General features: G+C 49.6%; 1 protein-coding gene across 4 annotated transcripts in view; it reads left to right on the top strand.

The window, feature by feature from the left end:
• LOC134966532 (zinc finger protein 182-like) overlaps positions 1–14,329 on the top strand; it is a 243,477-nt gene that overhangs the window by 113,058 nt on the left and 116,090 nt on the right. For all 4 annotated transcript variants that reach the window (XM_063943335.1, XM_063943334.1, XM_063943332.1 and 1 more), the window contains one exon: positions 2,050–2,163. In XM_063943335.1, coding sequence (XP_063799405.1) covers positions 2,050–2,163 — 114 coding nt within the window. The remainder of the gene's footprint in view (positions 1–2,049; positions 2,164–14,329) is intronic.

Raw genomic sequence — 14,329 nt, 5'->3', positions numbered from 1 at the left:
CAACTCTTAGTGGAAAGGTGGGGCCTTCCAGACGTAGATCTGATGGCGTCTCGACACAATCACATGGTTCCGGTCTTCGAAGCAAGGACAAGGGATCCTCAAGCAGCATTCGTGGATGCGCTGGCGGTACCGTGGAGGTTTCGGCTGCCGTACGTGTTCCCTCCGGTGTCACTCCTGCCCAGGGTAATTCGGAAGTTCAAGCAAGAATTCTGCTTCTCATAGATTCAGCGTGGCCCAGACGGCACTGGTTCTCAGACCTGCAAGGCCTATCGTCAGAGCGTCCAATTCTACTTCCACAACACCCAGACCTCCTCGTTCAGGGCCCCTGTGTCTACCAGGACCTAGCCCGGCTGTCTTTGACGGCGTGGCTCTTGAAGCTTCCGTCTTAAGGGCTAAAGGGTTTTCTGAGGCGGTCATTCAAACTATGTTGCGGGCCGGAAACCGGCTTCTGCTCGGATTTACTATAGGGTCTGGCATTCTTACTTTGTTTGGTGCGCATCTAACGATTATGACGCTTCCAAGTTTAGTATAGCCAAGTTGTTGGCTTTTCTTCAGCAGGGCCTGGATTTAGGCCTGCGTCTGGCCTCTCTCAAGGTTCAAATATCTGCCTTGTTGGTGTGGTTTCAGAGAAAAATTGCGACCCTACCTGATGTGCATACCTTTACTCAGGGCGTGTTGCGTATCCAACCTCCCTATGTCCCACCTGTGGCTCCTTGGTACTTGTCGGTGGTTTTGGAGGCATTACAAGAGTCTCCGTTTGAACATTTTGGTTCAGCTGATCTTAAGTGGCTTTCCCTTAAGGTGGTGTTTCTGCTGGCTATTGCTTCAGCTAGAAGAGTGTCGGATTTGGATGCCTTGTCCTGTAGTTCCCGATATCTGATATTTCACCGTGACCGGGCGGTTCTTAGGACTCGTCCCGGCTATCTACCTAAGGTGGTTTCTTCGTTCCACCTTAATCAGGAGATTGTAGTTCCGGCACTTGTTTCTCCTGATCTGTCTCCCAAAGAGCGGTCTTTGGATGTGGTACGGGCTCTCCGTATCTATGTGAAGAGAACTGCTTCTATTCGGAAATCTTATTCTCTCTTTGTGCTGTTTGGATTTCACAAACGGGGCTGGCCTGCTCACAATCAAACTCTGGCCAGATGGATTAGAATGGTGATTGCACATGCTTATGTGAAGGCTGGTCTCTCTGCTCCTGATCACATTAAGGCCCATTCTGCTGTTGGACCTTCTTGGGCGGCCCAACGTGGTACGACCCTTGAACAATTGTGCAAGGCGGCTACGTGGTCCTCTGTGGACATGTTCATAAGTTTCTATGCCTGCGATACTGCCGCGTCCCAGGATGCTTCCTTTTGACTCAGGGTTTTTGTGCCGGCTACAGTGCGTCCCCTCCCATAAGGAACTGCTTTAGGACATCCCCTATGTCTATCCTTGTGGAGCCCAGTGTACCCCACAGCAGAAAACGAGTTTTATGGTAAGAACTTACCTTTGTTAAAACTCTTTCTACGAGGTACACTGGGCTCCACAAGGCGCCCACCCTGACGCACTTAGCTACTTTGGGTTGGTATGGCATTAGCCGCTGACACTTCTCCTGTCGGGAGAGTTTGGTGTTTTTGGCAACTAGCAGTTGTCTCTTTTACTTGCTACTGCATTGGGCTGGTTAACAAAACTGAGCTCCTGTGCACGGAGGCGGGGTGATATAGGAGGCAGCGCTATGCATCTTGGGAAGAAGGTCAAAGCTTTTGAGTCTGTTGGTGCTTCGGAACAAGATCCTACTCTACACCCCTATGTCTATCCTTGTGGAGCCCAGAGTACCTCGCAGAAAGAGTTTTAACAAAGGTAAGTTCTTACCATAAAACTCGTTTTATAACGCAAGTTTGTTTTTGCAAATTTCAATCTAATTGAATTGACCCCAATGTGTCTAGTCCTATAACTCTGCAATGGCCAGGCTACATAATGACATGAGAGACAGTTTACCAATGGTTACCCATCACTGTTTTATCATTATTCTTCACCAGTCAACTTACTTTGCATTATTCTTCTTTGTAGGTTTTGTAATCCTTAACCCCAACAACTTCCTGAGAATACAGCCAGAAGATGAGCCTTGTCGAAAGAGCCGCCCAGTGGTCGGAAGGAATGAAAACTTGAATTCTGTTGGTTCTGGTGAGCTTGTGGGATCCTGTGATTTCTTCTGGATGTAACAGCACTGCGCAATAGTGGTAGATGAATACACAGAGGTTCAGAAGCATATTAATGCTAAATAACTTTTTATTTGGGTGTGGTGGTGTCTGGGTGACATTTATCCTCTGGACTGTAAGTTTTCTGTGTGAAACATGACAAAGCAAACTGTAGGGAGCCACCAGGAGTCTACTTTAATATGCTGCGGCCAAGGCTTGAGAAGTAGATAGGGAGTTTAGTAACTTAAGCTGTTATAGGAGGGTATCCAATTGTGATCCGGTCTGAAGATCGACAGTGTCTAGGTCGACAATGTTTAGGTCGACCACTATAGGTCGACAGTCACTAGGTCGACATGGATGGAAGGTCGACAGGGTTTCTAGGTCGACAGGTCTAAAGGTCGACATGAGTTTTTCACAATTTTTTTCTTTTTTTGGATTTTTTCATACTTAACGATCCACGTGGACTACGATTGGAACGGTAAAGTGTGCCGAGCGAAGGCACCATGCCCGAAGCATGGCGAGCGAAGCGAGCCATGGGAGGGGACGCGGTGCACTAATTTGAGATCCCGGTCACTTTACGAAGAAAACGACACCAAAAAAAAAAAATCCTCACGTCGACCTTTAGACCTGTCGACCTAGCACATGTCGACCTAGAAACCCTGTCGACCTTCCATCCATGTCGACCTAGTGACTGTCGACCTATAGTGGTCGACCTAAACATTGTCGACCTAGATACTGTCGATAAAACGAACCACACCCATCCAATTAGGTGCGATCTGTTTTTGGCGGATCGATATGGCCGGATACCGCGATTTTTAACTGATGGTTATTATCACAGTATCCAATTAGTGTACATTTCAATTTCCTGAAAACTTACTCGTGATCGCACGAAAAGACATGGGGTAGGGGGTAAGTCCCCGATCCCATGTGTTATCGCGGCTTCGGCAGCCCGCTTATCACTGATTATGCTTCAGGTGCCTGAGGCATAATCCGTGATAAGTGCTGGCATTGGGGGTAGGAACTCGCCACATCGGGGGTAATAGGATAGCTTTCGGTGATAAAATTACCGGCGGTCATTGGCTGCAGGTAATTGGATAAACCCCCCATAGTTTGTATCCTCCTGGAAGAGTGGTCACATATATACCTGCAGCGGGGTACACTGTGTTCCACAGGGAATACATTGGGGTGTAGAGATGGATTTTGATCCAGAGGCACCAACCGGCTAAAGCTTTAGACTGTCCAAGGATGCATTGTGGGGCCTCCTCTATATAACCCCGCCTGCAGGCACTGTGAGCTCAGTTAGAGTTGGTGCCTGCATGAAGCAGGTCACTTAACAGGGGAGGCTGCGCTAGGCAGCCCTGAAAAAGCTATTAAGAAGACTTCAAGCGCTGCAGCACTTCATATGTCAGTGTGACATTCTGTGCTGTGGCTCCATCACCTCCCCAGCGGCGTCGCATACTCCCATTGGCTCTGTCCCGGGTGCTTGCGGCTGAGGCGCTCCGGTTTCTAGGCACACCACCGCAGACCCTCTCCTGAATCGCATGGCTGCTACTAAGGGAGGAGGTAAGAGGGTCCCCCAGGCGGGAACTGCCGTTAAATCGCATTCCGGTCGCGGTCTCAGGAGACGGACCGCGACGCTGGCGTGGACACTGTGGCCATGCAGTGACCCCACTATATACACCAGGCAGAGGAGCACAGGTCGGATAATACATATCCAGGTTTAATAAGGCTCCATAGTGCCCGATGGTGAGGACTAGCATAGGGGATAAGGCGCATGACCTGTAGCCCCTCCCCCAGCTTCGGGCGCCATCTACTGCTGGTATTCCTGCCATGGAGCTGCTTCACACTCTCCCTCACTCCCTGACCGAGACTTTGGGCGCCATCTTACACAGTAGCTGCGGCGGGTCTCCGGGACTGCAGGGCAAGGTCTCCTCTGTAAGTCCGCTTGATTTATCAGCGCTGTGATTCTACAGACACTTAAGTATTCTACCTGTCATTCTAAGACAGCGTTAGTTAAGAACTTGTACCTCTACCAGAATATATTGTACGGGTATTCTGATATATACATCCGATCTCAGACCGTGCATTGTTTTCTATCTATCTATCTATCTATCTATCTATCTATCTATCTATCTATCTATCTATCTATCTATCTATCTATCTATCTATCTATCTATCCTAGTCCAGTGCAGTTTTATTGTCTGACTAAAATAATTATCTGCATTGTTACTGTGACTGTGTGTGCCAGCATCTGCTGTGTGGTTTCACTTTCAGTGTATCACTATAGCTATCACTGTATTTTGTACCCTAGGGGACTAGGTGCGTCAGGGTCTATTATATAGTGTGCGCAGTATTTACAGTTAAGTGTATTTTGCTGTGTATTTCAGTCACCTTATACCGCATTTATTCTCTGCTTGTGTTTTGCATTTTCTGCCACATAAGTAGGGGATTTATTTGCAGGTATTGTATTTGTCTGGATATATCGTACTATTACGCTCTAAGGTTACATTCACCGTAATGTCTACCACAAAGGGTGGGAAATCCGTAGACGCTCCTGCATCATGCAGCGCATGCGCCAAGGATTTGCCTGAGGGCGAAGTTTTGAAGGATGGTCTGTGTAATATGTGCCATACATCTCCCAGTCAGCCCGCTACTCCTGTAGCCAATCAGGAGCCACCTTGGGCGGCATTCTCAAATATGTTTAATACGCTTGTGACACGTCTTACGCCCCCCTATGCGACCTCCTGCTCCATTGCAGCCACATATTGTCCCTATGGTGAATCCGCCCTGGGTGGATACTCTACCCAGATACAACAATTGAATCAATATTTGGTTAGACAAAAACCTACCCCATGTACCTCTGCGATCAAGGGGTCATCGAAGCGGGCCGCCGCCTCCTCACAATCCACTAATATCTCAGATGATACTTCTGATGAGGATGGGGAGTATACTGACCCGTCAGACACTGATACAGTTGCTTCTGATGAGGAAACTGATAAATGTAAACGTCAGAAGGTAGCTAAAGTAGTCTTACCACATTCTGACCATTTGGTAGACATTCGTCAGGAACCCTGGTCTTCTCCAGGAAAGAAATTCTCCTTGTCTAAAAATAAGAAATTACTCACCGGTAATTCTATTTCTCTGACGTCCTAGTGGATGCTGGGAACTCCGAAAGGACCATGGGGAATAGCGGCTCCGCAGGAGACTGGGCACAACTAAAGAAAGCTTTTAGGTCACCCGGTGTGCACTGGCTCCTCCCACTATGACCCTCCTCCAAGCCTCAGTTAGATTTTGTGCCCGGCCGAGGTTGGATGCACACTAGGGGCTCTCCTGAGCTTCTGAAAAGAAAGTATATAATTAGGTTTTTTATTTTACAGTGAGACCTGCTGGCAACAGGCTCACTGCAGCGAGGGACTAAGGGGAGAAGAAGCGAACCTACCTGCTTGCAGCTAGCTTGGGCTTCTTAGGCTACTGGACACCATTAGCTCCAGAGGGATCGACCGCATGGAACTGGCCTTGGTGTTCGGTCCCGGAGCCGCGCCGCCGTCCCCCTTACAGAGCCAGAAGCAAGAAGAGGTCCGGAAAATCGGCGGCAGAAGACATAAGTCTTCACCAAGGTAGCGCACAGCACTGCAGCTGTGCGCCATTGCTCCTCATACACACTTCACACTCCGGTCACTGAGGGTGCAGGGCGCTAGGGGGGGCGCCCTGAGCAGCAATAAAAACACCTTGGCTGGCAAAAATACCACAATATATAGCCCCAGAGGCTATATATGTGATAATTACCCCTGCCAGAATCCATAAAAAAGCGGGAGAAAAGCCCGCGAAAAAGGGGCGGAGCTATCTCCTTCAGCACACTGGCGCCATTTCTCCCTCACAGCTCCGCTGGAAAGAAGCTCCCTGGCTCTCCCCTGCAGTCTACACTACAGAAAAGGGTAAAAAAGAGAGGGGGGGCACTAAATTTAGGCGCAGTATATATAACAGCAGCTATAGGGGACATAATTCAGTTAGTCCCTGCATTATATAGCGCTCTGGTGTGTGCTGGCATACTCTCACTCTGTCTCCCCAAAGGGCTTTTTGTGGGTCCTGTCCTCTGTTAGAGCATTCCCTGTGTGTGTGCGGTGTGTCGACATGTTTAATGAGGATAATGATGTGGAGGCGGGGCAGATGCCTATAGAAGGGATGTCACCCCCTGCGGGGCAGACACCTGAGTGGATGGACTTATGGAAGGAATTGCGTGCACGTGTCGACTCCTTACACAAAAAATTTGACGACATGCCAAATGCGGGACAGCCGGCTTCTCAGCTCGTGCCTGTCCAGGCGTCTCAAAGGCCATCGGGGGCTCTAAAACGCCCGCTACCTCAGATGGCAGACGCGGATGTCGACACGGATACTGACACCAGTGTCGACGACGATGAGTCTAGTCTAATGTCCACTAAGGCCATTCGTTGCATGATTGAAGCAATGAAAGAGGTGTTACAAATTTCTGATATAAACCCAGGTACCACTAAAAAGGGTATTATGTTTGGGGAGAAAAAACTACCCGTAGTTTTTCCCCCATCAGAAGAATTAAATGAAGTGTGTGAAGAAGCGTGGGCTTTCCCTGATAAAAGATTGGTAATCTCTAAGAAGTTACTAATGGCGTTCCCTTTCCCGCCAGAGGATAGGTCACGTTGGGAGACACCCCCTAGGGTGGATAAAGCGCTCACACGTTTGTCTAAAAAGGTGGCACTACCGTCTCCGGATACGGCCGCCCTCAAGGAACCTGCTGATAGAAAGCAGGAGGCGATCCTGAAGTCTGTATATACACACTCAGGCATTATACTTAGACCAGCTATTGCGTCAGCATGGATGTGCAGTGCTGCCGCTGCGTGGTCAGATTCCCTGTCAGAAAATATTGACACCCTAGACAGGGACACTATTCTGCTAACCATAGAGCATATAAAAGACTCAGTCTTATACATGAGAGATGCACAGAGGGAGATCTGCCGGCTGGCATCTAAAATAAGTGCATTGTCCATTTCTGCTAGGAGAGGCTTATGGACTCGCCAGTGGACAGGGGATGCAGATTCAAAAAGGCACATGGAAGTTTTGCCTTATAAGGGTGAGGAGTTATTTGGGGATGGTCTCTCGGACCTAGTTTCCACAGCAACTGCTGGGAAGTCAGCATTTTTACCCCATGTTCCCTCACAGCCTAAAAAGGCGCCGTTTTATCAGGTACAGTCCTTTCGGACTCAGAAAAACAGGCGTGGAAAAGGCGGGTCCTTTCTGTCCAGAGGCAGAGGTAGGGGAAAAAGGCTGCAACAAACAGCAGGTTCCCAGGAGCAAAAGTCCTCCCCCGCTTCTTCCGAGTCCGCCGCATGACGGTGGGGCTCCACAGGCGGAGCCAGGTACGGTGGGGGGCCGCCTCAAAAATTTCAGCGATCAGTGGGCTCGCTCACAGGTGGATCCCTGGATCCTGCAAATAGTATCTCAAGGGTACAAACTGGAATTCGAGGCGTCTCCACCCCACCGGTTCCTAAAATCTGCCTTGCCGATTACTCCTTCAGACAGGGAGGCTGTGCTAGCGGCAATTCACAAGCTGTATTCCCAGCAGGTGATAATCAAGGTGCCCCTACTTCAACAAGGACGGGGTTACTATTCCACACTGTTTGTGGTACCGAAACCGGACGGTTCGGTGAGACCCATTTTAAATTTGAAATCCTTGAACACATACATAAAAAAATTCAAGTTCAAGATGGAATCGCTCAGGGCGGTTATTGCAAGCCTGGACGAGGGGGATTACATGGTATCCCTGGACATCAAGGATGCTTACCTGCATGTCCCCATTTACTATCCTCACCAGGAGTACCTCAGATTTGTGGTACAGGATTGCCATTACCAATTCCAGACGCTGCCGTTTGGACTCTCCACGGCACCGAGGGTGTTTACCAAGGTAATGGCGGAAATGAGGATACTCCTTCGAAGAAAGGGAGTTTTAATTATCCCGTACTTGGACGATCTCCTAATAAAGGCGAGGTCCAAGGAGCAGTTGTTGGTGGGAGTAGCACTATCTCAGGAGGTGCTACACCAGCACGGTTGGATTCTGAATATTCCAAAATCACAGCTGGTTCCGACGACACGTCTACTGTTCCTGGGTATGATTCTGGATACAGTCCAGAAAAAAGTCTTTCTCCCGGAGGAGAAAGCCAAGGAGCTGTCATCTCTAGTCAGAGACCTCCTGAAACCAAAACAGGTATCGGTGCATCACTGCACGCGGGTCCTGGGAAAGATGGTGGCTTCTTACGAAGCAATTCCTTTCGGCAGGTTCCATGCCAGAATCTTTCAGTGGGACCTGATGGACCAATGGTCCGGATCGCATCTTCAGATGCATCGCCTAATAACCCTGTCACCAAGAACCAGGGTGTCTCTGCTGTGGTGGCTGCAGAGTGCTCATCTTCTAGAGGGCCGCAGATTCGGCATACAGGACTGGGTCCTGGTGACCACGGATGCCAGCCTTCGAGGCTGGGGGGCAGTCACACAGGGAAGAAACTTCCAAGGACTATGGTCGAGTCAGGAGACTTCCCTACACATAAATATTCTGGAACTAAGGGCCATTTACAATGCCCTAAGTCAGGCAAAATCCCTGCTTCTACACCAGCCGGTACTGATCCAGTCAGACAACATCACGGCAGTCGCCCATGTAAATCGACAGGGCGGCACAAGAAGCAGGATGGCAATGTCAGAAGCCACAAGGATTCTCCGATGGGCGGAAAATCACGTACTAGCACTGTCAGCAGTGTTCATTCCGGGAGTGGACAACTGGGAAGCAGACTTTCTCAGCAGGCACGACCTCCATCCGGGAGAGTGGGGACTTCATCCAGAAGTCTTCACGCTGATTGTAAATCGATGGGAACGGCCACAGGTGGACATGATGGCGTCCCGCCTAAACAAAAAACTAGAGAGATATTGCGCCAGGTCAAGGGACCCTCAGGCGATAGCTGTGGACGCTCTAGTGACACCGTGGGTGTACCAGTCAGTTTATGTGTTCCCTCCTCTGCCTCTCATACCAAGGGTACTGAGAATAATAAGAAAACGAGGAGTAAGAACAATACTCGTGGTTCCGGATTGGCCAAGACGAGCGTGGTACCCGGAACTTCAAGAGATGATCTCAGAGGACCCATGGCCTCTGCCGCTCAGACAGGACCTGCTGCAGCAGGGGCCCTGTCTGTTCCAAGACTTACCGCGGCTGCGTTTGACGGCATGGCGGTTGAACGCCGGATCCTGAAGGAAAAGGGCATTCCGGAGGAAGTCATTCCTACGCTGATTAAAGCCAGGAAAGATGTAACTGCAAAGCATTATCACCGCATATGGCGGAAATATGTTGCTTGGTGTGAGGCCAAAAAGGCCCAAACAGAGGAATTTCAACTAGGTCGATTTCTGCATTTCCTACAAGCAGGAGTGACTATGGGCCTGAAATTAGGCTCCATTAAGGTACAGATCTCGGCTCTGTCGATTTTCTTCCAGAAAGAACTAGCTTCACTACCTGAAGTTCAGACGTTTGTGAAAGGAGTGCTGCATATTCAGCCCCCGTTTGTGCCTCCAGTGGCACCTTGGGATCTCAATGTGGTGTTGAGTTTCTTAAAATCACATTGGTTTGAGCCACTTAAAACCGTGGATCTAAAATATCTCACGTGGAAAGTGGTCATGTTATTGGCCTTGGCTTCAGCCAGGCGTGTGTCAGAATTGGCAGCTTTGTCATGTAAAAGCCCTTATCTGATTTTCCATATGGATAGGGCGGAATTGAGGACTCGTCCCCAGTTTCTCCCTAAGGTGGTATCAGCTTTTCACTTGAACCAACCTATTGTGGTGCCTGCGGCTACTAGGGACTTGGAGGATTCCAAGTTACTGGACGTAGTCAGGGCCTTGAAAATTTATGTTTCCAGGACGGCTAGAGTCAGGAAGACTGACTCGCTATTTATCCTGTATGCACCCAACAAACTGGGTGCTCCTGCTTCTAAGCAGACTATTGCTCGCTGGATTTGTAGCACAATTCAGCTGGCGCATTCTGCGGCTGGACTGCCGCATCCTAAATCAGTAAAAGCCCATTCCACAAGGAAGGTGGGCTCATCTTGGGCGGCTGCCCGAGGGGTCTCGGCTTTACAACTTTGCCGAGCTGCTACTTGGTCATGGGCAAACACGTTTGCAAAATTCTACAAATTTGATACCCTCGCTGAGGAGGACCTGGAGTTCTCTCATTCGGTGCTGCAGAGTCATCCGCACTCTCCCGCCCGTTTGGGAGCTTTGGTATAATCCCCATGGTCCTTTCGGAGTTCCCAGCATCCACTAGGACGTCAGAGAAAATAAGATTTTACTCACCGGTAAATCTATTTCTCGTAGTCCGTAGTGGATGCTGGGCGCCAATCCCAAGTGCGGATTGTCTGCAATACTTGTACATAGTTATTGTTAACTAAAGGGTTATTGTTGAGCCATCTGTTGAGAGGCTCAGTTGTTTTCATACTGTTAAACTGGGTATAGTATCACGAGTTATACGGTGTGATTGGTGTGGCTGGTATGAGTTTTACCCGCGATTAAAAATCCTTCCTTATTATGTCAGCTCGTCCGGGCACAGTGTCCTAACTGAGGCTTGGAGGAGGGTCATAGTGGGAGGAGCCAGTGCACACCAGGTGACCTAAAAGCTTTCTTTAGTTGTGCCCAGTCTCCTGCGGAGCCGCTATTCCCCATGGTCCTTTCGGAGTTCCCAGCATCCACTACGGACTACGAGAAATAGATTTACCGGTAAGTAAAATCTTATTTTCTCGTAGTCCGTAGTGGATGCTGGGATCTCCGTAAGGACCATGGAGGGGAATAGACGGGCTCCGCAGGAGACTGGGCACTCTAAAAGAAAGATTAGGTACTATCTGGTGTGCACTGGCTCCTCCCTCTATGCCCCTCCTCCAGACCTCAGTTAAGGAAACTGTGCCCGGAAGAGCTGACACAACAAGGAAAGGATTTGGAATCCAGGGTAAGACTCATACCAGCCACACCAATCACACCGTACAACTTGTGATAACCATACCCAGTTAACAGTATGAACAACAACTGAGCCTCAGTAACAGATGGCTCATAACAATAACCCTTTAGTTAAGCAATAACTATATACATGTATTGCAGAGAGTCCGCACTTGGGACGGGCGCCCAGCATCCACTACGGACTACGAGAAATAGAATTACCGGTGAGTAAATTCTTATTTTCTCTGACGTCCTAGTGGATGCTGGGAACTCCGTAAGGACCATGGGGATTATACCAAAGCTCCCAAACGGGCGGGAGAGTGCGGATGACTCTGCAGCACCGAATGAGCAAAGGCAAGGTCCTCCTCAGCCAGGGTATCAAACTTGTAGAACTTAGCAAATGTGTTTGAACCCGACCAAGTAGCAGCTCGGCAAAGCTGTAAAGCCGAGACCCCTCGGGCAGCCGCCCAAGAAGAGCCCACCTTCCTTGTGGAATGGGCTTTTACTGATTTAGGATGCGGCAATCCTGCCGCAGAATGAGCTTGCTGAATCGTGTTACAGATCCAGCGCGCAATAGTTTGCTTTGAAGCAGGAGCACCCAGCTTGTTGGGTGCATGCAGGTATAAACAGCGAGTCAGTTTTCCTGACTCCAGCCGTCCTGGCTACATAGATTTTTAAAGCCCTGACTACATCTAGTAACTTGGAGTCCTCCAAGTCCCGAGTAGCCGCATGCACCACAATAGGTTGGTTCAAATGAAACGCTGATACCACCTTAGGGAGAAATTGGGGACGAGTCCTTAATTCTGCCCTGTCCATATGGAAGATCAGATAAGGGCTTTTACATGACAAAGCCGCCAATTCTGACACACGCCTAGCCGAATCTAAGGCCAATAGCATGACCACTTTCCACGTGAGATATTTTAGCTCCACGGTCTTAAGTGGCTCAAACCAGTGTGATTTCAGGAAAGCCAACACAACGTTAAGATCCCAAGGTGCAACTGGAGGCACAAAAGGGGGCTGAATATGCAGCACTCCCTTAACAAACGTCTTAACTTCAGGCAGTGAAGCCAGTTCTTTTTGAAAGAAAATAGATAGGGCCGAAATCTGGACCTTTATGGATCCTAATTTTAGGCCCATAGTCACTCCTGACTTTAGGAAGTGCAGGAATCGACCCAGCTGGAATTCCTCTGTAGGGGCCTTCCTGGCCTCACACCAAGCAACATATTTTCGCCATATACGGTGATAATGTTGTGCTGTCACGTCTTTCCTAGCCTTTATCAGCGTAGGAATCACCTCATCTGGAATGCCCTTTTCCGTTAGGATCCGGCGTTCAACCGCCATGCCGTCAAACGCAGCCGCGGTAAGTCTTGGAACAGATAGGCCCCTGCTGTAACAGGTCCCGTCTGAGAGGCAGAGGCCATGGGTCCTCTGAGATCATTTCTTGTAGTTCTTGGTACCAAGTTCTTCTTGGCCAATCCGGAACGATGAGTATAGTTCTTACTCCTCTCTTTCTTACTATCCTCAGTACCTTGGGTATGAGAGGAAGAGGAGGGAACACATAAACCGACTGGTACACCCACGGTGTCACTAGTGCGTACACAGCTATCGCCTGAGGGTCCCGTGACCTGACGCAATATTTATTTTAGCTTTTTGTTGAGGCGGGACGCCATCATGTCCACCTGTGTCCGTTCCCAACGGTTTACAATCTGCGTGAAGACTTCTGGATGAAGTCCCCACTCTCCCGGGTGGAGGTCGTGCCTGCTGAGGAAGTCTGCTTCCCAGTTGTCCACTCCCGGAATGAACACTGCTGACAGTGCTAGCACGTGATTTTCCGCCCATCGGAGAATCCTTGTGGCTTCTGCCATCGCCATCCTGCTTCTTGTGCCGCCCTGGCGGTTTACATGGGCGACCGCCGTGATGTTGTCTGATTGAATCAGCACTGGTTGGTTTTGAAGCAGGGGCTCTGCTTGACTCAGGGCGTTGTAATAGGCCCTTAGTTCCAGTATATTTATGTGTAGTGAAGTCTCCTGACTTGACCATTGTCCTTGGAAGTTCCTTCCCTGAGTGACTGCCCCCCATCCTCGGAGGCTTGCGTCCGTGGTCACCAGGACCCAGTCCTGTATGCCGAATCTGCGGCCCTCAAGAAGATGAGCACTCTGCAGCCACCACAGCAGAGACACCCTGGCCCTTGGGGACAGGGTGATCAACCGATGCATCTGAAGATGCGATCCGGACCATTTGTCTAACAGATCCCACTGAAAGATCCTTGCATGGAACCTGCCGAAGGGAATTGCTTCGTAAGAAGCCACCATCTTTCCCAGGACTCGCGTGCAGTGATGCACCGACACCTGTTTTGGTTTCAGGAGGTCCCTGACCAGAGATGACAATTCCTGGGCCTTCTCCACCGGGAGAAACACCTTCTTCTGTTCTGTGTCCAGAATCATGCCCAGGAAGAGCAGACGCGTCGCAGGAATCAGCTGCGACTTTGGGATATTCAGAATCCAGCCGTGCTGTTGCAACACTTCCTGAGAGAGTGCTACGCTGACTAACAACTGCTCTCTGGACCTCGCCTTTATAAGGAGATCGTCCAAGTACGGGATAATTATAACTCCCTTTTTCCGAAGGAGTATCATCATTTCGGCCATTACCTTGGTAAATACTCTCGGTGCCGTGGACAGACCAAACGGCAACGTCTGGAATTGGTAATGACAATCCTGTACCACAAACCTGAGGTACTCCTGGTGAGGTGGGTAAACGGGGACATGCAAGTAAGCATCCTTGATGTCCAGCGACACCATAAAATCCCCCTCTTCCAGGCTTGCAATAACCGCCCTGAGCGATTCCATTTTGAACTTGAACTTCCTTATATAAGTGTTCAAGGATTTTAAATTTAGAATGGGTCTCACCGAACCGTCTGGTTTCGGTACCACAAACATTGTGGAATAGTAACCCCGTCCCTGTTGAAGGAGGGGGACCTTGATTATCACCTGCTGGAGGTACAGCTTGTGAATTGCCGCCAGTACTACCTCCCTTTCCCTGGGAGCAGCTGGCAAGGCTGATTTGAGGTAACGGCGAGGGGGAGTCGCCTCGAACTCCAGCTTGTATCCCTGAGATACAATTTGTACAGCCTAGAGATCCACTTGTGAGCGAACCCACTGGTT

Source organism: Pseudophryne corroboree, chromosome 10 (assembly GCF_028390025.1).
Source record: "Pseudophryne corroboree isolate aPseCor3 chromosome 10, aPseCor3.hap2, whole genome shotgun sequence".
In the NCBI taxonomy this organism is placed as follows: Eukaryota; Metazoa; Chordata; class Amphibia; order Anura; family Myobatrachidae; genus Pseudophryne; species Pseudophryne corroboree.
Note: the sequence above shows the minus strand (reverse complement) of the source record. Positions and strands in the feature narration are given on the sequence as shown.